The sequence below is a fragment of the Phyllopteryx taeniolatus genome, unplaced genomic scaffold (genome assembly GCF_024500385.1).
Source record: "Phyllopteryx taeniolatus isolate TA_2022b unplaced genomic scaffold, UOR_Ptae_1.2 contig_24, whole genome shotgun sequence".
In the NCBI taxonomy this organism is placed as follows: Eukaryota; Metazoa; Chordata; class Actinopteri; order Syngnathiformes; family Syngnathidae; genus Phyllopteryx; species Phyllopteryx taeniolatus.
The window spans coordinates 2,713,069-2,738,113 of NW_026903162.1; the positions used below are offsets into that span (position 1 = coordinate 2,713,069).

A 25,045-nucleotide genomic window follows, 5' to 3' on the forward strand; every position below is an offset into this window, starting at 1 on the left:
GACTCGACAGATGTTTACGTGAAGTGTGAATGTGAATCAACAGTGAATACGAGTCATCAGACAAACGAATAATGGCACAGCAGTGCATGAAAAAAATGTTGCATATAGCTAAATGCATGTACAATTCATATCACGTAAAAAGAACAAGAAATGATGAGCCTCGATCCAAAGACATGTATTCATAAAAAAAAAGAGAGAGAATATTCCATTTCTAAATGTGCTTATTATTTAGTCATGAATGCGGAGAAACAGCGGCCCTGTGTTGTCAACATGTGATCAAATGCATAAAAGGAGTGGCAGCTCGGCGGCTCAAGGAGATTTAAAAAAATAAAAAATAAATAAAAAACTGGAACTTAACCACAGCGACAGAGGGGGGATTACTGTATACATAATTTAAAAATGTTCGTTGCATTATATGTGTACAGCATGCGGAAAACCATTATCCTATACCATGTTGACCTAATGACAAATGTGCACAATTTTGACAATATCGCTTCATATGACAGTAGATAAGTGAATGTTCCCTACAAAAGTCCAAAATTATAAAGACGGACCTGTTCAAAAGTCAATGTTCTTTTATGCATTTCAAATTGTGACATGTAACTAAAATTAATCACCGACGTTTCCAAAAGCAACTGTCATTTGATGACACATTTTCTCCCAGTAATGAAATGACATAATCTAGTTCCATGTAATTAGTTACTCCCAACGCTGTACTTAAGTGACTGCACAGATACGCGCGTGTGCTGAATAAAAACATTTCCGAGTGCTGCGCGGACGCGTCCGCCATGCAAATGAGCCGGCGATCTCTACCGCCTCGCAACCAAACACGTTTAAATTTTCGACATCAAGCGGGAAACTTCTCCATATTTCATCATAACTCGCTACACATATTTAGCAGCATACAAGGCGCCGCCGATTTAGGAGAAGGAGAACTTCGACGTCGATAAGTCTCGTTGATTTGCACGCGTTCTTCAACGAAGACCAATCGATGCTCCTCACTGAGGATGGCCGCAAGTGGACAAAAGTATTGGGACAGGGCTCTTATTTATCAATCAATACATACATAGATCATATTCATGCAGTGGTGGTTGTAGAACAATTCTGCTGTTACCCAGTGAATAGTTTGTTCAGTTACTGTAAAAAGTGGTTTATAAAAAAACAAAACAAAACAACAACAACAAAAAAACCGGTTGCAGTATTTTAAAATGTTTTTGTTACACACAACAGTTTGCAACGTTGGTACATATTTTAGCAAAAAAATCACGGAACCCGACGCACGCGATTTAGTTTTGCCGGCCACATCAGATGATGTGGTGGGCCGGATCTGGCCCCCGCGCCTTGAGTTGGATACCTGTGGCCTATATAAATAACACTGACGAGGGGGGTGTCAGCATAGTGTTGGGAGGCACTGCCCCCCCCCCCCCCCCAAAAAAAAAAAACACCACTGTATGAACGAGACATCTGGCGAGCGGCATAAAAGGAGGTTACGGCAAGTGCGAAGTGGGCCTCCTCCACGTGTGACTCCTTGTTTTTAGCCAAACCCCCTTCCCCCTCGGCGCCATCTTCTGACGCCTGGAATGTTGTCAAAATCTATTCGCCCGCCGAGGACGGTCTCAAATATAGACGGGCGTTTCTATTATTCAAACGTGACCTGGGAGGGCTGAAGAAGAAGAAGAAGAAAAGATGGCGGCACGGGGAATATGCAAATGTTTTAAGAAGATTATGAAGGCTGATGAGATTACTGGGAGGGGAGAAAAAAGTCAAATGGTTTTAAGAGGCGGGCGGCAGACGCACGGTTCACAACTGTTCCCTGAATATCGAAAACATTTTTTACATGGAAAAACATACAACAGGCGGCAGGGTTGTGAATTAGGGTTTCAAAACCAGGTTTAGAGATTTGAAGGAGACTTTCAAGTCAGTGTCTGGGTTTCAAACAGCAATTTTGAAGTCTGGACTCATGTTTTAAAATAGGGTTTCTAGTACAGGTTCAGAGTTTCACATCGTGGTTTCAAGGAAGGGTTAAGGTTGCAAATTAGGGTTTCAACACAGGGTTAGTTTTTTTTTTAAGAAACCTACGTTAGGGCTTCAAATTCAGGTTTCAATCTGGTGTCAATGTTTCCAATTGCGGTTTCGAGTCAGGCTTAGGGTTCAAGGTTCAAGACGGGTGGGGTTTCAAAGTAGGGTTTCAATCCAGAATTATGATTTCATATTTGGGTTTCAAGTCACGCTTTGGCTTTCAAACAAGACATTCCGGTTTCAAAGTCGAGTTTGAAATCTGGGCTAAGGTTCCAAAATCGGGTTTCAAGAAACGGTTAGTGTTTCATAGTAGGGTTTCAACCCTGGGTTAAGGTTGCATATCAGGGTTTCAAGTCAGAGTTAGGGTTCATAATTAGAGTTTCAAGCAAGGTTCATGTTTGCAAAGTAGAATCTCAAGCAAGGGTTAGGGTTTCAAATATTGGTTCAAAAACAGCGGTTCAAGACATTGTTATTGCTCCAAATTCGGGTTTCAATCCAATGTTAGGGTTTTCAACAAAGATAATGTTTCAAATTAGGGTTTTGAGACATGGTTAGGGTTGTTCAGTGCATAGGCTTTCAAGCCAGGGTTAGGGTTTCAATTAGATTTTAATGCCTGGGTTTCAGGTTAGGTTTTAATTCAGGGCCAATGTTTCAAATTAGGATCTCAAGTGAGGGGCTTTCAAAGAGTTCGCCGTCGTCCCCTGGCTGAGGCCACGCCCCCCACCCCCCCAGCGGCCCTGCGACATCACCCCCTTGACGCCTCTGTGAGGTCACGGCTCCCGCCGCAGCCGCCCGTTGTGTCAAGGAGGCCACAAAGAGACGCGCAGACCGCCTGCACGAGCGCCACGGGCTCCTCCCGAGTCTTCGGTCTCCGGACTCATCGCCGACCAGGGGAAACCATGAACGTCGTCGTCAGCCTCATGAAGCTTCTGAGCTCAGATAAGAAAAACAAAAAGCCAGCGCGCGGGTCAGAAAAGGTGAGTTCGCGCACGGATGCGCCGCTCACTCCCAACACGGTGCATTCAAGATCACGTACGTATGGCGGATATCTCACAGTCACCAATGCGACATTACACTCAACATCTAATAGGATGTAAACATGATAAATTACAAGTGTATAGATATTAAATATTTGCATTCAGGGTACAATAAAAGGTGGACTCACATTATGTGTTGGGGGTATATTAAAGGTGAATACAACATTAAATATAGAAGATTAAATATAATAAAATAGCTAGGTATGACATATGTTACATTAAATATGATGTAAATGAATTGTATATGCATATTAGGCAGATAAACAAACTAAATATGATGTAAATATACTATATTAGAGGTGTATAGATGTAGATAGGAATTGAGCTTTACGTAAAGTTGGATATAAAAAGTGTACACACCCCTGTTCAAATGCCAGGTTTTTGTGAAATAACAAAGAAGACCAACCGAAATGATTTCAAAACTTTTCCTACTGTTAATGTGACCGAAGCCTTATCTTACCCAAAAAACAAAACAAACACGTTTGAAATCTCCCAAATTCATGTGAGAAAATGATTATGATTATTATTATGGTCTGCAATGGTCCTGAAACTCGGGTTGAACTTTTTGGGCATAATTGGTGTTGAATCGGTCCAGACCAAACTTAACCATATGAAACTGTAGATTTGAAAAATAAACAGTCAATTCAGCCTTTTGGTCTTTTTCAGCCACATGCCTTCTGGAATAAAGCGGAGGTCCCCAAATCCGGCTCAAAGAAGACCTCCCGCCGGACCCGGAACGAGAACGATCCCCTGCTGGCGTCGGAAGACGACCGGCAGAGGTTCCGGGTCGGGTCGGAGGAGGCCCGGAGCGGCCGAGGCAGCGACGATAGCGGCGATACGCCGGACCGGGACCGGACGGACGAGGACCGGGTCTCCCAGGTGACCGAGTCCCTCCGAACCGCCCTGGTGGTCTCCCCCAAGGAAAATACGGACGAGAACATCTGGATGGACGAGTTCAAGGACAAAACGCCCGCCAGGACGGCCCGAGAGAAAGAGTGGTGCGAGTGGTTGGCGCTGCGCGAAAAGGAGAGCGGCGCCCGCTTTCAGAAAGCGCTGCAGGACGCCGTGATTCAGTTCGGCGCCCAGTTGGAGGGCGCCGAGCGCAACATGGACGGCGCGCTGGCGGACCTGCGGGCGCAGATGCTCAGCATGCAGTGGAACATGGCGGCCGGAATCTCGCAGCGAGACGAGCGCATCTCCAAACTGGAGACGCAAAATTGTCTCCTGACGGGCAACCGGTTGCGCAACGCCGACTGGGAGCCTCCTCACCACTTGTCGTACGACTACAGTTTTGCGCCAGTCCCCCCGCCGTTCTTCCTCTTACGGCCCTCCGGTCCACAGTACCCCATGCCCGACGGCAGTTTTCCGTCGTACCTTCAGCCCCCCCTAGATCTGGACCGCCGCACGCCTCCATTTGTTTGACTTTATAAAATATACAAATGTTCTTGTTGTGCTTTAATTATGTCAAACAAAATTCCAATTCGGGTTTCAAGACAGGATTGGGGTGTCAAGTAACGGGCGGTGTTTCAAACTAGGATTCTTGGCCAGGAATGGGGTTTCAAGACAGGGTTAAGGTTTCAAAGTAGGGTTCCAGGCAAGGATTATGGTTTTCATATGAGGGTTTCAAATCAGAGGCAGCACGGTGGCCGACTGGTTAGAGCGTCAGCCTCACAGTTCTGAGGACCCGGGTTCAATCCCCGGCCCCTCCTGTGTGGAGTTTGCATGTTCTCCCCGTGCCTGCGTGGGTTTTCTCCGGGTACTCCGGTTTCCTCCCACATCCCAAAAACATGCATGAATTGGAGACTCTAAATTGCCCGTAGGCATGACTGTGAGTGCGAGTGGTTGTTTGTTCCTATGTGCCCTGCGATTGGCTGGCAACCAGTTCAGGGTGTACCCCGCCTCCTGCCCGATGACAGCTGGGATAGGCTCCAGCACGCCCGCGACCCTAGTGAGGAGAAGCGGCTCAGAAAATGGATGGATGGAAGGGTTTCAAATCAGGCTTAGGGTTTCAAACAAGATGTTGAGGTTTCAAAGTGAGTGCTAACATTTCAAATGAGGGTTTCAAGACAAGGGTGAACATTTCCAAAATGATCATGATCACATGACCACGCCAATGACAAAATAGTCAATTATGTGGCCCACCGCGCCACAAATTTGCTAGAAAGTTCCACTACCAGTTTGTTTCCGGTCCACATCATCGCTGAACAGTTTCGCGCAGGACTAAAAACAGCAAATTGCGAATGAAAAGTTTGTGCCGCTGTCAAGAAAGTGTTTAGTTATGACTTCAAAGGATGTTTGTAGGCGCCTCCATATTTATAACTGCGCCATCATTAATCTAGTCTTTGATACCCGTGTGATGTGCATTGTGTTTCCTCTCAGCTTAAAGTGCGAGTGAAGATTTAGATGAAATGAAAATGGGAATTCGGCGCCAATCTTTTTCACGTTTGTTCAATCTGGCTGATCTGTGTTGATGTTTTAAAAAAAAAAAAAAGGCGTGCAGATGTTGCCTCACCTCTTCCTCTCCTGGAAATTAAATGAGCTCCAGCAGCATGAAAATATCCCGCAGCATCTGCCCCCCTGACAAAACAACAACTACACGATGACAATCTGCATTTTTTTTTGCATGATAAGCGGTGCAGAAAATTGATGGATTTTGAAAATGTGGTACAGATTTTGGCCTCAAGCCCCAATTTATGGCCCGCTGAACGTTTGAAAAAATTAAAATGAAATAGGGCCTACATCAAAACGTTATGATAAAAAGTTCAAATGTTGAATCAGAACTCAATTTTCGATAATTAACAATACAAATGTAGCCAAAATGGATATCACACGCATATCACACTCAGACTTCATTTGTTTTGCTTTGTCACTGATTTTCTTAAATATGCAGAACTGCTTGGCTTAGACTGACCTACAACATAGTGAATCTTTTTTTTTTCAGCATGTTTCATGTTGAACCCGACAAGTGGGAGCCGAAAACCTGATCTGATGAAATTTGACACAGAGACGAGCGCGCGTGTGTGTGTGTATGTGTGTGTGAACATGTTCAGCGGGACCTTCAAAAGCTTCAAAACACTTTACATCAAAAGTAAAAGTGTTGTGCACAAAACACTTGATATTTCATCATAGACGCTCATTAGTTGGAGTGGCGGGCCTTGAATTTGATATCTGGTCCTTCAGTGGGGACTTCCTGGACTTATTCCGCCTCTTAATACCGCCACTATCGCGTCACAACAGGAGAAAACATTACATTTATATAAAAAATAAATAAATAAATGCAATATAACAGCACGCAACTGGAACAAACGTAAATATCAGACGAATATAACCCAAGTGGACTTAAAATGCTGTTTTTCAATGGTGATGTCATTTATTAAGAAAAATATATATATATTCAGCATGACCTGGCTCTTTGTAATGTAAAAAGTAATGGCCCTGTAAACCCAAGAAGTGTTTGGGCCATCCTCAGCAGCAACAACTGAAATCAAGCGTTTTCCAGAACTGGCAATGAGTCTTTCACATCTCTGTGGAGATATTTTGGCCTGCTGCAGAACCCAAGTGCGCTTCAGCTTGAGGTCACAAACTGATGGCCGAACATTCTTCTTTAGGATTTTCTGTTAAAGAGCAGAATTCATGATTCCATCAATCACAGCAAGTTGTCCAGGTCCTGAAGGAAAAAAGCAGCCTGAGAGTGCGCTTCAGCTTGAGGTCACAAACTGATGGCCAAACATTCTCCTTTAGGGTTTTCTGTTAAAGAGCAGAATTAATGGTTCCATCAATCACATCAAGTTGTCCAGGTCCTGAGGGAGAAAAGCAGCCCGAGACCATCACACTACCTCCACCATGTGGTATGATGTTCCTTTTGCTAAAATGCTGTGCTACATTTACGCCAGATGTAACGAGACACACCTTCCAAAAAGCTCAACTTTCATCTCATCAGTCCATTTAATATTCTCCCAAAAGTCTTGGGAATCATTCAGATATTCTTTTGATGATCTTTTTGGTCAGCAGTGGTTTTCACCTCGGGACTCTACCACAGATGCCATTTTTGCCCAGTCTCTTCCTTATTGTTGTCCTGAGTTCCTTTGTGGCCTCGTGGATGAGTCATTGTTGTTCGCTTGGTGTAATCTTTGTAGGCCGGCCATTCATGGGAAGGTTCACCACTGTTCCATGTTTTCTCCATGTGAGGGTAATGGCTCTACCTATGGTTTGCTGGAATCCTAAAGCTTTAGAAATGGCTTTTGTAAGCCTTTCCAGACTGATGGATATCAAGTACTTTATTTCTCGACTTCTTCTTTTTTTGGATCGTGTCATTTTGTTTTGCTTTTTTAGATGTTTTGTCCGACTTGATTTTGCTGGGACAGATTCTGTGTTGGGGATTTCTTGACTGATTGATCTGGAGGTAATCAGGCTTGGGTGTGATCAGTGAAAATTAACCAAAAATTGTGATTAGCCACAAATAATTCATGATTTTGTAAGGGGGGTAATTCGTTTTTCACACGTGCCAGGTAACTTTGAATAATTTTTTTTTCCTTAATAAATGAAATCACCATTTAAAAACAACATTCTCAGTTCACTCGGGTTACATTTGACTGATATTTACATTTGTTTGATATAATTAAACATTAAAGTGGGGAAACTGCAATTTGAGAAGGGTGCCAATACTTGCTCACGGCACTGTATTTGCGTCTTTGACTGTTATTACCGTTCAATAAATAGCGGAAAGTGCGTCAGCGATTGTGGCTCTCCTTGCGCACATGCCGAGGGCATTACACACCTGAATTGCGGCAATTTTTTTCCCACAAGCGGCGGTGTATCCAAAGATTGCTCTTAACTCTAGGAGAACACCAAAGAGTGCCCCAGCACCAGCACTGAAATGTTAACACTTGGGCCTCGTGAGCGTCAGGAAGGGTCATCAAAGTCCAAAGAACATCGGGAGCTGCGCAAAGTCCATGTGCGCGTCCTCAACACGTGCGGTAGCCAGACGTGTCTTTGCTCAGGTTTTCGACCTTTCTCAACTTCTCGGAGAGTTCCACACCACCGTCGGTAGCTGCGGGAGCACAAAGTCACACATTTGCTCAATGAAGGCGTTTAAATTGCCAGAAGACTTTTAACATTGCACTCGCACGGCAACATTCATTTGAGGGCAGTAGTGCTGGACTTGTCAATGTTAGAGACGTTCTCCTCCACACTGAAAGTGAAGGCGAGACCTGATGCTTAACAACCACAGCAGTGTGTCAAATATTCATGTAGCATTCATTATTTTTTTTTTTTTTTACACTATTGATTACAGTTTGCAATTCTCACTGTTGAAAAGTTTGCAATTCTCACTGTTGCATATTTTTTCAATTTCAACTCTCAAACGCTCGCCTAACTTTTACGCAGGCTTCAACGTTTTGTGTCAAGTGCGCTCGTGTTTGTGCTACGTTGTCAAGTGAGAAGCTCTCGCTTCGTCGCAGCACTCTGGCTCAGTGTGATTGGACGGCTTGGTGATGAAGTGCCGCCTCCACGAGTCATCTCCTGCCCTGGAGAGATTATCCACAAGTCTACAATAACACCACAAAAGTGGCAAGATTTGTTGTTGGTCACTTTTTTGGGGAAAAAGAAAAAAAGAACCTGCGAGCGGGGACGGAAAAGTTGCTTAAGTAGCTAAATTGGTGACACTGAATGGCCTTCACGTCATTGCAACGCCCTCAAATTCAATTAAATTGAAAACAAAGTGTTGCCTTTGAAAATAACCTGTTTCTGGGTCAACTGGTTTGACTTCTCTCGTTTTTTGTTTTTTTTGCTGACATCATCAAGGGGTTGTCTCCTACTTTTACTTTTATTTCATGTTTGTCAAGTCAAGCTAGAGTTCATCATGTCTTTCTGCGCAGGATTAAAACTAAACTACAACATCATTTTTAATTCATGCAGATCATGATCATGAACTTGCTTTTATTCTTTGTTGTGGTTGTGCATGCCTCCTGATGACACTGCCAAGAGGGAGCAGATACAGATTAAACAATACAGGGCCTAAAATTGATTCCTGCGGCACACCACGTTACTTCATAGATTTTCAAGGAGTATGTATCCAAACTTACCATAAAAATTATCTCAGTGAGGTAGGATAAAAGTTTAAAAAAACATTTGTGTGGAGCACCAGAGATTTTTGGTTCTTATAATCATTAAAATCAAAATTGCTCTTGCAATTGCCTTACAACTGCTGCATTTAAGGTTGCAGGGAAGGTGCAATTTTATTTTTGTTTTTATTAATTTGTGCAAAGCAAGACTTTTTTTAAAATTCAATTTGTTTTCTTAGTTCTAATTACAACCCCAATTCCAATGAAGTTGGGATGTTGTGTTAAACATAAATGAAAACAGAATACAATGATTTGCAAATCACGTTCAACCTATATTTAATTGAATACACTACAAAGACAAGATATTTAATGTTGAAACCGATAAACCTTATTGTTTTTAGCAAATAATCATTAACTTAGAATTTTATAGCTGCAACACGTTCCAAAAAAGCTGGGACAGGGTCATGTTTACCACTGTGTTACATCACCTTTTCTTTTAACAACTTTCAATAAACGTTTGGGAACTGAGGACACTAATTGTTGAAGCTTTGTAGGTGGAATTCTTTCCCATTCTTGCTCAATGTACAGCTTCAGCTGTTCAACAGTCCGGGGTCTCAGTTGTCGTATTTTACGCTTCATAATGCACCACACATTTTCAATGGGAAGTCGTGGATCAGTCCATCTTAGTTGAACTCGGGCCCAGAGAAGCCGGCGGCGTTTCTGGTTTTTGTTGATAAATGGCTTTTGCTTTGCATAGTAGTGTTTTAAGTTGCACTTACGGATGAAGCGCCGAACTGTATTTGCTGACACTGGTTTTCTGAGCTGGTTCCTGAGCCCATGCGGTAATATCCTTTACACATTGATGTCGGTTTTTGATGCAGTGCCGCCTGAGGGATCGAAGGTCACGGGCATTCAATGTTGGTTTTCGGCATTGCCGCTCACATGCAGTGACTTCTCCAGATTCTCTGAACCTTTTGATGATATTATGGACCGTAGATGATGAAATCCCAAAATTCCTTGCAATTGGACGTTGAGGAACATTGTCCTGAAACTGCTCAACTATTTTCTCACGCGCTTGTGCACAAAGAGGTGAACCTCGCCCCATCTTTGCTTGTGAATGACTGAGCAATTCAGGGAAGCTGTGCATAATGCTTTTCAGATGATGCTTTGACGCATGAGGTGATTTTGGTGATTTAGTTTTTGTTTGGGTGGATATATTTTCATGATGGTAGCTATGGTATGCTACTGTTAATATAAGGAATACAACAGACTCTCCCTATCCACGGGCGACGCCAAACAGTGTAAATCTGCGAAAAATTGACGCTCTCATTGCTATGAAAAAAAAGCAGGGAATTGTAGAAAAAAATAAAATGCAAATAACCGGGAAATAAATGGGGCAAGTCCCCCCCCCCAAAATGCAAATTTATATTTTTGCAAATGCTGAACCATGGAACTAAAAGACCCCTGTGATGAAAAATATTAATGGATTCAGGTTTCCCTTGCCTGGACGCAGGTCACCGGGGCCCCCCTCTGGAGCCAGCCTTGGAGGTGGGGCTTGAAGGCGAGCGCCTGGTGGCCGGGCCTGCACCCATTGGGCGTGCACAGCCCTAAAGGATAATGTGGGTCCCCCTTCCCATGGGCTCACTACCTGTGGGAGGGGCCATAGGGGTCGGGTGGAGTGCGAGCTTGGGGTGGCCGAAGGCAGGGACCTTGGCGATCCGATCCCCGGCTACAGAAGCTGGCTCTAGGGATGTGGAACGTCACCTCTCTGGCAGTGAAGGAGCCCGAGCTGGTGTGTGAGGTCGAGAAGTTCCCGACTAGATATAGTCTAGTCGCCTCCACGCACGGCTTCGGCTCTGGTACCAGTCCTCTTGAGATGGGTTGGACTCTCTTCCACTCTGGAGTTGTCCCAGGTGAGAGGCTCTGAGGCGCCGAGCAGGTGTGGGTATACTTATTACCCCCCGGCTCGGCGCCTGTACATTGGGTTTCACCCCAGTGGACGAGAGGGTAGCCTCCCTCCGCCTTCGGGTGGGGGGGACGTGTCCTGACTGTTATTTGTGTCTATGCACCAAACAGCAGTTCAGAGTACCCACCCTTCTTGGAGTCCTTAGAGGGGGTGCTGGATAGTGCTCCCGCTGGGGACTCCATCGTTCTGCTGGGGGACTTCAATGCGCACGTGGGCAATGACAGTGAGACCTGGAAGGGCGTGATTGGGAGGAACAACCCCCAATCAGAACCCGAGCGGTGTTCTGGACTTCTGTGCTCATCACGGATCAGAATTAGAATCAGAATCATCCTTATTTGCCAACTATGTCCAAAAAACACACAAGGAATTTGTCTCCGGTAGTTGTAGTACAGACAGTCAATTGAAAGAGAACACTTTTGAGACATAAAGACATTGACAAAAACAGTCACTGAGCAGGGCCTACCGCTTTGCTAATCTTTTGTTGTTTGAAGATGCGTCTCACATCCTGTTCGTGGACGGTCAACATAGAAGTCAGAGCTGTGATTGTGGTTGGAGGTGTGGCTGTGTGGGTGTGGGGTGTGAAAGTGTCCTTTTCAAATCTGCAGTAGAAGGTATTCAAGTCGTTGGCTAGTGTGCTATTGTTCTCAGCTTGGGGGGATCGTCGCTTGTAATTGGTCAGAGATTGGAATGCATGCCAGACTGATTTAGAGTCGTTAGCGCTAAACTGTTTTTCCAACTTTGCTGCATAGTTCCTCTTTGCAATGTTAATTTCTTTAGTCAGCTGGTTTCTAGCTCGATTATACAGGGCCGTGTCCCCGCTTTGATATGCGTCCTCCTTAGCTTGGCGAAGTTGCTTAAGTTTGGCAGTGAACCACGGCTTGTTGTTATTGAATGTGCTAAATGACTTTGTTGGTACACAAACCTCTTCACAGAAACTGATATAGGATGTGACAGTGTCCGTATATTCACCCAGGCTGCCGGCTGAATTTACAAAGACACTCCAGTCTGTGCAGTCTAAACAGCTTCGAAGTACCATCTTTGCTTCAGTGGTCCACTTTTTCACTGTTTTCACTGTAGGCTTGGCGCATTTAAGTTCTTGCCTGTATGTCGGTATGAAGTGAATTAAGCAGTGATCAGACAAGCCCAGGGCAGCATGAGATTTGGCACGGTATGCATTATTCAGCGTAGTATAGCAGTGGTCTAAAATGTTATTTTCCCTGGTGGGACAGCCAATGTGCTGCTTGTATTTAGGGAGTTCGTGGTTGAGTTTAGCTTTGTTAAAGTCCCCGAGAATAATGAGGGGTGAGTCCGGGTGTTTTTATTTCAATTTCGTTTAATTGTTCGGTGAGCATTAGCAGTGCGGCGTTCATGTTAGCTTGAGGCAAAATATAGACGTCAGCGAGAATGAATAATGAGAACTCACGAGGCGAGTAGAATGGCTTACAGTTCAAAAACAGCGACTCCCAATGCGGGATGCAGTGTGTGCTGAGCTCCGTGACGTCCATACACTATTTCTCGTTGCTATAGAAGCATATCCCGCCGCCTTTTGTTTTCCCCGATGATTCCATGTCGCAGTCTGCCCGGTGAAGATGGAAGCCGGGAAGCATGACAACGCCATCGGGTACGGCGTCACAAAGCCAAGTCTCCGTAAAGCACAGGGCGGCTGAACGTCCGAAGTCTTTACTGGTCTTTATCAGAAGATGAAGCATTTTGTTGGGTAGGAAGCGTAGATTCGTGAGGTGGATGGACGGAAAACGCCAGTCTGTATCCTTTCTTGCGGAGTTTCACCTGGATGCCGGCTCGCTTCCCTCTGTGGCATCACCTCCGTGGTCGCTGCTCCGGTGAGTAAAAACAGGGAAAAAACTGAGCGGATTTGCGAAAGTTGGTGAAAGAAAGTCAGGAGTAGCCTCCTTGATGGTTAGCAAATGGCCCCTTGTGTAAGTGAGTCGTGTAATGTCTCCAAAGACGAACGAAAAACACAAAAATAAACACAATACTAGAGAGCGCGTAACCGAGGCGACCACACGGGTAGGCACCATCTTGATTGTCCATAACGAACACCATGTTCAAGCATAAGGGTGTCCACATGTGCACTTGGCACCAGGACACCCTAGGTTGCAGTTCGATGATCGACTTTGTGGTCGTGTCATCAGACTTGTGTTCGCATGTCTTGGACACTCGGGTGAGAGAGGGGCGGAGGTGTCAACTGATCACCACCTGGTGGTGAGTTGGCTCCGATGGTGGGGGAAGATGCCGGTCCGACGTGGCAGGCCCAAACGTATTGTGAGGATCTGCTGGGAACGTCTGGCAGAATCCCCTGTCAGAGGAGTATCAACTCCCACCTCCGACAGAACTTTGCTCATGTTCCGGGGGAGGCGGGGGACATCGAGTCCGAGTGGACCATGTTCCGCGCCTCCATTGCTGAGGCGGCCGACCGGAGCTGTGGCCATAAGGTAGTCGGTGCCTGTCGTGGCGGCAATCCCCGAACCCGTTGGTGGACACCAATGGTGAGGGATGCCGTCAAGCTGAAGGAGTCCTATCGGTCCTTTTTGGCCTGTGGGACTCCTGAGGCAGCTGATGGGTACCGGCTGGCCAAGCGGAATGCAGCTTTGGTGGTCGCTGAAGCAAAAACTCGGGCGTGGAAGGAGACTTCCGGACGGCTTCGAGGAAATTCTGGTCCACCATCTGGCGTCTCAGGAGGGTGAAGCAGTGTAACATCAAAACTGTGTATAGTGGGGATGGGGCGCTGCTGACCTCGACTCAGGCCATCGTGAGTCGGTGGGGAGAATACTTCGAAGACCTCCTCAATTCCGCCGACACGCCTTCCCATGAGGAAGCTGGGGTCTCTTAGACGGGCTCTCCTATCTCTGGGGTTGAGGTCATCAAGGTGGTTAAAAAAACTCCTCGGTGGCAAGGCCCTGGGGGTGGATGAGATTTGCCCGGAGTTCCTAAAGGCTCTGGATTTTGTGGGGCTGTCCTGGTTGACACGTCTCTGCAACATCGCATGGACATCGGAGACAGTGCCTCTGTATTGGCAGACTGGGGTGGTGGTCCCCGGAGGGTGTCTTCCAACTACAGGGGGATCACACTCCTCAACTTTCCTGGTAAGGTCTATTCAGGGGTGCTGGAGAGGAGGGTCCGTCGGGAAGTCGAATCTCAGATTCAGGAGGAGCAGTGTGGTTTTCGTCCTGCCCGTGGAACAGTGGACCAGCTCTACACCATCGGCAGGTTTCTGGAGGGTGCATGGGAGTTCGCACAACCAGTGTACATGTGTTTTGTGGACTTGGAGAAGGCGTTCGACCGTGTCCCTCGGGGAGTCCTGTGGGGGTGCTTTGGGAGCATGGGGTACCGAACCCCCTGATATGGGCTGTTCGGTCCCTGTATGTTTGGTCCGCATTGCCGGCAGTAAGTCGGACTCGTTCCTGGTGAGGGTTGAACTCCACCAAAGTTGCCCTTTGTCACCGATTTTGTTCGTAACTTTTATGGACAGAATTTCAAGGCGCAGCCGAGGCGTAGAGGGGGTCCGGTTTGGTGGCCTCAGTATTGCATCTCTGCTTTTTGCAGATGATGTGGTTCTGTTGGTTTCATCAAACCGTGATCTCCAACTATCACTGGAAACTCTCAGTCGGAAAAGGGTGGTGTGCCCTCTACAGGTCAGGGATGAGATCCTGCCGCAAGTGGAGGAGTTCAAATATCTTGGTGGCTTGTTCACGAGTGAGGGAAGAATGGAACGGGAGATCGACAGGCGGATCGGCGCCTGCAGTGACTTTGTAACGGTCCGTTGTGGTAATGAAGGAGCTAAGCCGAAAGGCGAAGCTCTCAATTTATCGGTCGATCTATGTTCCTCCCCTCACCTATGGTGATAAGCTGTTTCCTCCGCAAGGTGTCCGGGCTCTCCCTTAGAGATAGGGTGAGAAGCTCGGTCATCCAGGAGGAGCTCAGAGTAGAGCTGCTGCTCCTCCACAGGAACTTTGACGCATGAGGTGATTTTGTTTTTTTTGGGTGGATATATTTTCATGATGGTAGATATGGTATGCTACTGTTAATATAAGGAATACAACGGACGTCGATAGGGAATCATGGGAAAAAATAAAATGCAAATAACCAGGAAATAAATAGGGCAAGGTCCCACCCACCCAAATTGCCAATTTACATTTTTACAAACACTGGAAAATTTACTTTTTCATTGGTCGTATTCCACCTTGAAGTTAAGTGAAATGCCATTCAGCCGTTCTAGCCCTGAGAAAAAGAACAAAATGAAAATAAATGAATCAAAATAATAATATTTTAAATCATTTAATTCAGTGAATTTAAACAGAAATTATTGTGGAAAAAAACTGCATGATATGTCTCCTTTCATTCTAAAAATGTCTATCGGGCTATGATTTCAGGACAAATCATTGGTGCTGCTACAGTGATTCACATGAAGCAGACGAATCTGCGTGTGTCACGATCGCACATTGAGCAATTAGAAGGGAAATAGGTCTTAACGAGAATTTTCACACACTGGGGGCGGACGCTAATCTTTTGTCAGTGCCGTTTGTTCCAACATTCTTATATTTTTCCCCACTTTAATGTTTAACATCATCAAACAAATGTAAATGTCAGTCAAATATAACCCAAGTGAACTTAAAATCCTGTTTTTAAACGATGTAATTTATTAGGAAAAAAAAAAAATTCAAAATTACCTGACTTTTTGTGAAAAAGTAATGCCCCCCTAAACCTAAGACATGGTTGGGACATCCTCAGCAGCAACAACGGAAGTCAAGCGTTTTCCAGAACTAGCGATGAGTCTTTCACATCTCTGTGGAGATATTTTGGCCCACTCAAGCTGGTGTGTTTTGGATCATCATCCTGCTGCAGAACCCAAGTGCGCATCAGCTTGAGGTCACAAACTGATGGCTGAACATTCTCCTTTAGGATTTTCTGTTCAAGAGCAGAATTTATGGTTCCATCAATCACAGCAAGTTGTCCAGGTCCTGAAGGAGAAAAGCAGCCCGAGACCATCACACTACCACTACCATGTTTGACTGTTGCTATGATGTTCCTTTTTCTGAAATGCCGTGCTACATTTACACCAGATGTAATGAGACACACACCTTCCAAAAAGCTCAACTTTCATCTCATCAGTCCATATAATATTCTCCCAAAAGTCTTGGGAATCATTCAGATGTTCTTTTTTGCAAAAGTAAGATGAGTTCCTTTGTGGCCTCGTGGCTGAGTCATTGTTGTTCGCTTGGTGTAATCTTTCCCTATGGTTTGCTAGAATCCTAAAGCTTTAAAGATGGCTTTTGTAGCCCTTTCCAGACTGATGGATGTCAATTACTTTATTTCTCGACTGTCCTGGAATTCTTTTGGATCCTGTCATTTTCTTTTGTTTTTTTTTAATGTTTTGTCCGACTTGAGTTTGCTGGGACAGATTGTCTTTACGGGATTTCTTGGAGGTAATCAGGGTTGGGTGTGATCAGTGAAAATTAACCAAAAATTGTGATTAGCCACAAATAATTCATGATTTACATGATTGGGCCAGGTAACTTTGAATCGGTTGTTTCCCTTAAAAAATGAACTCACCATTTAAAAACAACATTTTGAGGTTCACTCGGGTTATATTTGTCTGATATTTACATTTGTTTGATATTATTTAACATTAAAGTGGGGAAACTGCAATTTGAGAAGGGTGCCAATACTTTCTCACGGCACTATATTTGCGTCTTTGACTGTTATTACAGTTCAATAAATAGCGGAAACTGCATCAGCGATTGTGGCTCTCCTTGCGCACATGCGTGGCCATTACACACCTTAATGGCACCAATTATTTTTTTCACTTCACTCAAGCAGCGGTGTATCAGAAGATTGCTCCTAACTCTAGGAGAGCACCAAAGAGTGCCCCAGCACCAGCATTGAAATGTTCACATTTTGCCCTCGCCATGTGCGCGTCCTCAACGCGTGCTGTAGGCAGACGTGTCTTGCTCAGGTTTCGACCTTTCTCAACTTCTCGGAGAGCTCCACACCGCCGTCGGTAGCTGCAGGAGCACAAAGTCACACATTTGCTAAATTAAGGCGTTTAAATTGCCAATATTCATATAGTTTCAACTTTCCAGTTTAAATTATGAGTACTGACAATTAGAAACACTTTTAAGGTGGCATCAATAGCTCACAGTTTTTCATGACAAGCATCAGGGCTCGGTGCCTCTCCCCCCGCGAATAGCGGTGGTTTACTCTAAATGCTAAAAGTTGGAACATGGAAGTAACTAGAAAAGGTTTGACTTACAAGCTGGACCGTAATCGTCTGAAATGAAAGAGAAACAAATGTGCTTTTACTTCTTTTGACCGATGGCAGAAGGCAAAAAAATGCTTTCTTGGGAAATCTGTGTCCCTCACCACGTTTGCATTTGTGGCGCGTGACGGTGACGAAGATCGCGATGACGACCACCAGAGCCGCCGCCACCGCCAACGGGGCAGCGACGGCGACGATTTTCTTTTTCTTTTCCTCTTCTTCACAAAAACAAGAGTGGAAAACAGTGTGTGACGAAGAGGAAACATTGATGACGATGTCGTCGGACAGAGATTGGAAAGGAGACAGACAGAGTCAAAAACATGGAAAACAATAAGCAGCAGTGTCCAGGACAGCAAGCGAGCAGAGACCAAAATCCAACATGCTTATTTGGAGGACACGACAATTCAACTTAATGTTTGTTCCTCACCTTCATTGCGTTCGTTGCTCAGGATGTTTCTTCTCTCCAGTTTGGTGACAATTTCATCCTTGACACCAGACAGCTGAAACACACATTCGTACTGGCCCTCCACCTCGGCCGTCAGCTCCGCTTTCAGTTCCACCGTCATCTGGAAGGTTCCGTCGTGGTTGGGGAGGGTCTGGCCGAGTTCCACGTCCTCGTGGAGCTGCTCCCCATCTCTCCTCCAGAAAAGGTCGGCTGTGTCGGGGTAAAAACCCGACGCGTGGCAGGTGACCGGGGAGGACGCCGTCTTCTGGAGGAGCGACACCTTTGGAAGCTCTGCACAGGAAGTGACAACATACCAACGGAGAAGAAAAGCATGTTTCTATAACGGGGTTTAACGTTTAAGTACAGTGAAAGTCTGCATATATTCGCAGTTTTTTCATTTATTTTTATTTTTTTTGCAACCCACCTAAAGCAATATATCGTGCTTTGACGCCATCTTTTGGCATTTGGGTGTCAAGGAACTATGTTGACATGAGTTGATGAGATTCACTGAGATACAAATAGTGCTTCACCATCATCTTGTGGCCTTCAGGTGTCAAGGAACCATGTTGAAGTGAGTTGAAGAGTTTAATTTCGACAAAAATACTGCTATAGAACCATCTTGGTGTCAAGCAACTACGTTGAAGTGAGTCGAGTCATTTTGACAAAAATAGTGCTTTGCCGCCATCTTTTGACATCTTAGTGTCAATGAACTATGTTAGAGTGAGTTGAGGAGTTGAATTTCGACAAAAGTAGTGCTTTGTCACCATCCTGTTGCATCTTTGTTAAAGTGAGTTGAGGTCTTCAATATAGAAAAAAATTGTGCTTTGCTGCCATCTTGGTGTCAACAAACTATGTTGAAGTCAGTTGAGGAGTTTCATTCAGATAGGACTCATGCTTTGCTACCATCTAGTGGCATCTCGGTGTCAAGGAACTTTGTTAAAGTGAGTTGAGGTGTTTATTATCGGAAAAGAATTATGCTTTGCTGCCATCTTGGTGTCAACAAACTATGTTGAAGCCAGTTGAGGAGTTTCATTCAGATAGGACTCGTCGTGCTTTGCTACCATCTAGTGGCATCTCCGTGTCAAGGAACTCTTGAAGTGAGTTGATGAGTTTTATTTACACATAAATAATGCTCTGCTGCCCTCTTGTGGCATCTTGGTGTCAAGCAACTACGTTGAAGTGAGTTGAGGAGCTCCATTTAGACAAAAATAGAGCTTTGCCACGATCTTGGTGTCAAGGAACTATGCTGAGGTAAGTTGAGGAGTTTAATTTCAAAGTCATTAAAGTTCCTTCTTGAGGGTTATTATCTAACAAGTGACTCATCTCAACACTTTTACTGCAATTGATAAGAACATGAATCAACATTTAATATAATTTACCATTTGGACTGCTTGGTGATGAAAACCATCCCTCATGTCACTCTCCTCTTCATCTCTGTACTGCACCCTCCTCGGCTGACGATAGCAACATGTAACAATGTGTGTAACAACAGGAAATTCTACCTGTTCTCATTAGGACGTTCCTCCCGTAGTTCACAAGCTTCTTCAGCATAGAAGGGCAAATCTCAGTGTAGTAGTGCTTCCTGTATTCTTTTCGAGCCTCGTCACGGTCCCACTTGAGTTTGGTGATGAAAGCTTGTTGTTTTGCTGCGACGTAGGTCATCGTCTTGGTGTCCAATGAGATGAAGTCTTCCCCGTCGTAGCTGTGCTGATTCCAACCGTCCACGTCGCCGTTCTCATCATTCCATTCACAGCCAAACATCCACTGGAGAATGTGAACACCTGAGAGAAACGCACCACCATTTACTTTTTTTCACCCAAAATTGACCATCGATGACTCGTTACTGGAAAAATCGCCACTATATATTTCAACGGAACGTTGGCAGTAAACAAACCTCCCGTATGGTTGAAGCGCTTCCTGGCAATTTCGATGTTGACTTGGAAGACGTTCTTATTGACGGCATTTCTCTGCGTCTCCGTCTCCCAGTAGTCGGGATCGTCGGCGGTGATTTTCTCCATCCAGTCCTGCTTGGCTTCCGCTTTCTTGCTGTCGCTGTCATAGTGGATGAACTCCACCCTGTCCACGTAACCCACCTCCATGTACGCCGGGAAGGCCGAAATTTTAGTTGACGCTGTTCGGAAATACTTCAACGTGTGAATCACTAAAAGAAAACAATTTAAATGTGTTACTGATTTAATGCTCATTGTTGCACTTGGAATTTTGACACCACAAGCTTGAACTTTTTTTCTTCCTTTCACAACTTTTATTGGTAACTGCTACAATTCCAATACGCACTTACTTTGTCGTTTAAAAATAAAAACTACATAACAATATTTGTATTACATTTTTGTACAGCATTATATGCTCTTGATTCGTGCTGAAATGTTATTTTATGTTCATGTCTCAACGGGGGGTAGAGCCACGCCCATCCCTGTCTACTTTCTTTGACTTTCACTTTCACTTTAACTTTACTACTATTGGTGAATACAGTACGGTATATGCGACAACTCCAGTACAAGCTACTGGTATTGACATTTTACGTACTATATGACAATACATTTGGATATGGTAGCGTACCCCATTGTGCGACTGATTCCAGTTTACATACAACTTCATTTTCCATACACTGCCAGTGATAACGTCGGTAAACGTACCAGGCGTCACGCACTGAATTTGCAAAGCCACGATTAGGAATAAAAGCGACTTCACGATCATGATCAGCATAAATAATATTGTTTTAAAAAAAATAAAAATAAAATAGAAGAAGCTATTTGGTAGTTTGTCGCAGAAAGAAAGACAAAAAGTTGCAGCAGCGTCATTGCGGGGTCTACCGTATATACACACCAAACCGGATGTGATGTAAGATTGTACGGCAACACTACTTGGTCGAAATACAAAATAACTTTAAAAAACGTATTTAAAAACTAATAGATAAAAAAATAACGTGCTTAATGTATACATTTACCTATCACACAGTGTGACAAGCAGATGATACTTATGCTCTAGTTCTTTAATTCTTTGTGTATTCTAAAAGATGAATGCCAGAGCTTCTATTAAGACACCGGGAAACTGTTTAAAGTGGTGAAAAATGACATTACATTCAATTAAACTGAAAATAGTGATGATAAAGCGGTGCAGAAAATGGATGCATGGGTAAACTGTCAACCTTTAAAAATGTTCCTTTTTTTTTGCTGACATCTTCAGAGGGTTGTCCCTTACTTTTCCTTTCATTTCATATTTGTCAAGTCATGCTAGAACTCATCACGTTGTCTTTCCACGCAGGATTAAAACTAAACTACCACATCATTTTTGTTTTGGGAGGAAACCGGAGTACCTGGAGAAAACCCACACAGGCACGGGGAGAACATGCAAACTCCACACAGGCGAGGCCGGATTTGAACCCGGGCCCTCATAACTGTGAGGCAGATGTGCTAACCAGTCGTCCACCATTCCACCTAACTGAGGAATGAATTGTTATATTTGCTGAGTGGTCATGGGAACTGATTTTTTTTTTTTTTTTAAGCTTTAAATTTGTTGGGGGAATTTACTCGCCCTCTGTAGGAGAGATCATGGTAACACACCATGTCCTAGTAAATGCATGAGCTACATCCCTCCATTTTCTACCGCTGATAAGAGTTTGGGTCGCGGGGGCAGTAGTTTTAGCAGGGACGCCTAGAATTCCCTCTCCCCAGCCACTTCATCCAGCTCTTCCGGGGGGATCCCGAGGCATTCACAGGCCAGCCGAAGGACGTAGTCTCTCCAGCGTGTCCTGGGTCGTCCCTGGGGTCTCCTCCCGTTGGACATGCTCGGAACACCTCACCAGGGAGGCGTCCGGGAGGCATCCGAATCAGATCCCCTAGCCACCTCATCTGGCTCTTCTCGATGTGGAGGAGCAGCGACTCTACTCTGAGATCCTCCCGGATGACCGAGCTTCTCACCCTATCTCTAAGGGAGAGCCCCGACACCCTGCGGAGGAAACTCATTTCGGCCCCTTGTATCTTGTTCTTTCGGTCACGACCCACAGCTCGTGACCATAGGTGAGGGTAGGAACGTAGATCGACCGGTAAATTGAGAGCTTCGCCTTTCAGCTTAGCTCCTTCTTTACCACAATGGACCGATACAAAGTCCGCATCACTGCAGATGCTGCACTGATCCGCCTTTCGATCTCCCGTTCCATTCTTCCCTCACTCGTGAACAAGACCCCAAGATACTTGAACTCCTCCATTTGGGGCAGGATCTCATCCCCGACCTGGAGAGGGCACGCCACCCTTTTCCAACTGAGGACCACGGTCTCAGATTTGGAGGTGCTGATTCTCATCCCAGCCGCTTCACACTCGGCTACGAACTGCTCCAGTGAGAGTGGGAGGTCACGGCTTGATGAAGCCAACAGAACCTCATCATCTGCAAAAAGAAGAGATGCAATACTGAGATCACCTAACCGGGCCCCCTCTACGCCTCGGCTGCCCCTATAAATTCTGTCCATAAAAGTTATGAACAGAATCGGTGACAAAGGGCAGCCTTGGTTGAGTCCAACCCTCACCGGAAACGAGTCTGACTTACTGCCTAATATGCGGACCAAACTCTGACTCTGGCCGTACAGGGACCGAACAGCCCGTATCAGGGGGTTCGGTACCCCATATTCCTGAAGTACTCTCCACAGGACTCCCCGAGGGACACGGTCGAACGCCTTCTCCAAGTCCACAAAACACATGTAGACAGGTTGGGCGAACTCCCATGCACCCTCGAGGACCCTACCGAGGGTGTAGAGCTGATCCACTGTTCCACGGCAAGGACGACACAACATCCAGAGCCTTTAGGAACTCTGGGCGAATGTCATCCACCCCCGGGGCCATGCCACTGAGGAGCTTTTTAACCACCTCGGTGACCTCAAACCCAGAGATACAAGAGCCCGCCTCAGATAACCCACACTTTGCTTCCTCATGGGAAGGCGTGTCGGTGGAATTGAGGAGGTCTTCAAAGTATTCTCCCCACCGACTCACAACGTCCCGAGTCAAGGTCAGCGGTTCTCCATCCCCACTATACACAGTGTTGGTGGTACACTGCTTTCCTCTCCTGAGATGCCGGATGGTGGACGAGAATTTCCTCGAAGCCGTCCGGAAGTCTTTCTCCATGGCCTCACCGAACGCCTCCCATACCCGAGTTTTTGCTTCAACGACCACCAAAGCTGCATTCCGCTTGGCCAGCCAGTACCCATCAGCTGCTCAGGAGTCCCACCGGCCAAAAAAGCCTGATAGGACTCATTCAGCTTGACGGCATCCCTCACCGTGTCCACCAACGGGGATTGCCGCCACGACAGGCACCAACCACCTTACGGCCACAGCTCCGGTCGGCCGCCTCAGCAATGGAGGTGTGGAACATGGTCCACTCGGACCACCGCCTCCCCCGGAACATGAGCAAAGTTCTGTCGGAGGTGGGAGTTGAAACTCCTTCTGACAGGGGATTCTGCCAGATGTTCCCAGCAGACCCTCACAATACGATTGGGCCTGCCACGTCGGACCGGCATCTTCCCCCACCATCGGAGCCAACTCACCACCAGGTGGTGATCAGTTGACAGCTCCGCCCCTCTCTTCACCCGAGTGTCCAAGACATGCGGCTGCAAGTCCGATGACACGACCGCAAAGTCGATCATCGAACTGCGACCTAGGGTGTCCTGGTGCCAAGTGCAGGTGTGGACACCATTATGCTTGAATATGGTGTTGGTTATGGACAATCCGGGATGAGCACAGAAGTCCAATAACAGAACACCGCTAAGGGGGGGGGGGGGGGGGGGGTGGGGGCGTTCATCCCAATCACGCCCTTCCAGCTCTCACTGTCATTGCCCACGTGAGCATTGAAGTCCCCCAGCAGAACGATCGAGTCCCCAGCAGGAGCGCTCTCCAAGGACTCCAAAAAGGGTGGGTACTCTGAACTGCTGTTTGGTGCATACGCACAAACAACAGTCAGGACCCGTCCCCCCACCCAAAGGCGGAGGGAGGCTTGGGGGCAATAAGTATACCCACACCTGCTCGGCGCCTCTCACCGTGGCTCCAGAGTGGAAGAGAGTCCAACCCCTCTTGAGAGTACTGGTACCAGAGCCCAAGCTGTGTGTGGAGGCGAGTCCGACTATATCTAGTTGGAACTTCTCGACCTCACACACCAGCTTGGGCTCCTTCCCTGCCAGAAAGGTGACATTCCACGTCCCTAGAGCCAGCTTCTGTAGCCGGGGATCGGATCGCCAAGGTCCCCGCCTTCGGCCACCGCCCAGCTCACACTGCACCAGACCCCAATGGCACCTTCCACAGGTGGTGAGCCCATGGTAAGGGGGACCTATGCTACCCTTTCGGGCTGTGCACCCCATGGGTGCAGGCCTGGCCACCAGGCGCTCGCCTTCGAGCCCCACCACCAGGCCTGGCTCCAGAGGGGGGCCCCGGTGACCCGCGTCCGGGCAAGGGAAAACCAAGTTCATCGTTTGTCATAAGGGATCTTTGAGCCGTGCTTTGTCTGGTCCCTCACCAAGGACCTGTTTGCCATGGGTGACCCTGCCAGGGGCATAAAGCCCCAGACAACTTAGCTCCTAGGATCATTGGGACACACAAACCCCTCCACCACGATAAGGTGACGACTCAAGAAGGGGGCATGAGTTACAGAAAGTTTTAATCCTGGAGTTACCTTATTGATGATATTAGCGGATTTAGCTTGATGATAATCAAATTGCACTACTTTAGTACAGTTCAACGAATTGCCGTTTCCATCCCTGCCGCACAATGTAAACAAACAGGGTGGTCACGAACCAGAATATTAACCTTACTCGTAAAACTTCACGTCAGAACATCTTGTCCTGGTTAAACTGGAGAAAGTCCTGGGCCATCCAGGATGTGATTTAAAATGCAGTTAAAAAGAGCATCCATTGGACTGGGGTCATCAGGAAACACAGATGTACAGATGCGTATCGTCAGCATAACTATGGACGTTCACCCCATGTCTCCTGATGACACTGCCAAGAGGGACCAGATACAGATTAAACAATACAGGGCCTCAAATTGATTCCTGCAGAACACATGTTACTTTCAAGGAGCATGTATCCAAACTTAGCATAAAAATTCTGTCAGTGAGGTAGGATAAAAAAACGTTTGTGTGCAGCACCAGAGAATTTTTATTTTTAAAATCATTACAATCAAAATTGCTCTTGCAATTACATTGCCACTGCTGCTTTGAAGGTTGCAGCGAAGGTGCAATTTT

At 46.0% G+C, this 25,045-nt stretch overlaps 1 protein-coding gene across 4 annotated transcripts; it reads right to left on the minus strand.

The window, feature by feature from the left end:
* Positions 1–15,364: 15,364 nt before the first annotated feature.
* On the minus strand, positions 15,365–20,645 carry LOC133473269 (H-2 class I histocompatibility antigen, Q9 alpha chain-like). 4 transcript variants are annotated; one of them, XM_061764867.1, is made up of 7 exons: positions 20,461–20,645; positions 19,701–19,937; positions 19,309–19,587; positions 17,789–18,097; positions 17,466–17,579; positions 17,356–17,373; positions 15,365–17,107 (listed from the first exon to the last, which is right to left on the minus strand). In XM_061764867.1, exons 1-7 carry the CDS (start codon positions 20,528–20,530, stop codon positions 17,055–17,057), a joined length of 1,080 nt encoding a protein of 359 aa, XP_061620851.1. In that variant the 5' UTR covers positions 20,531–20,645; the 3' UTR covers positions 15,365–17,054. The 4 variants fall into 4 exon arrangements, with proteins under 4 accessions (XP_061620851.1, XP_061620849.1, XP_061620850.1 ...); XM_061764865.1 differs by having other exon boundaries at positions 19,701–19,967; XM_061764866.1 differs by having other exon boundaries at positions 19,701–19,967; positions 20,384–20,517.
* Between the last annotated feature and the right edge of the window lie 4,400 nt (positions 20,646–25,045).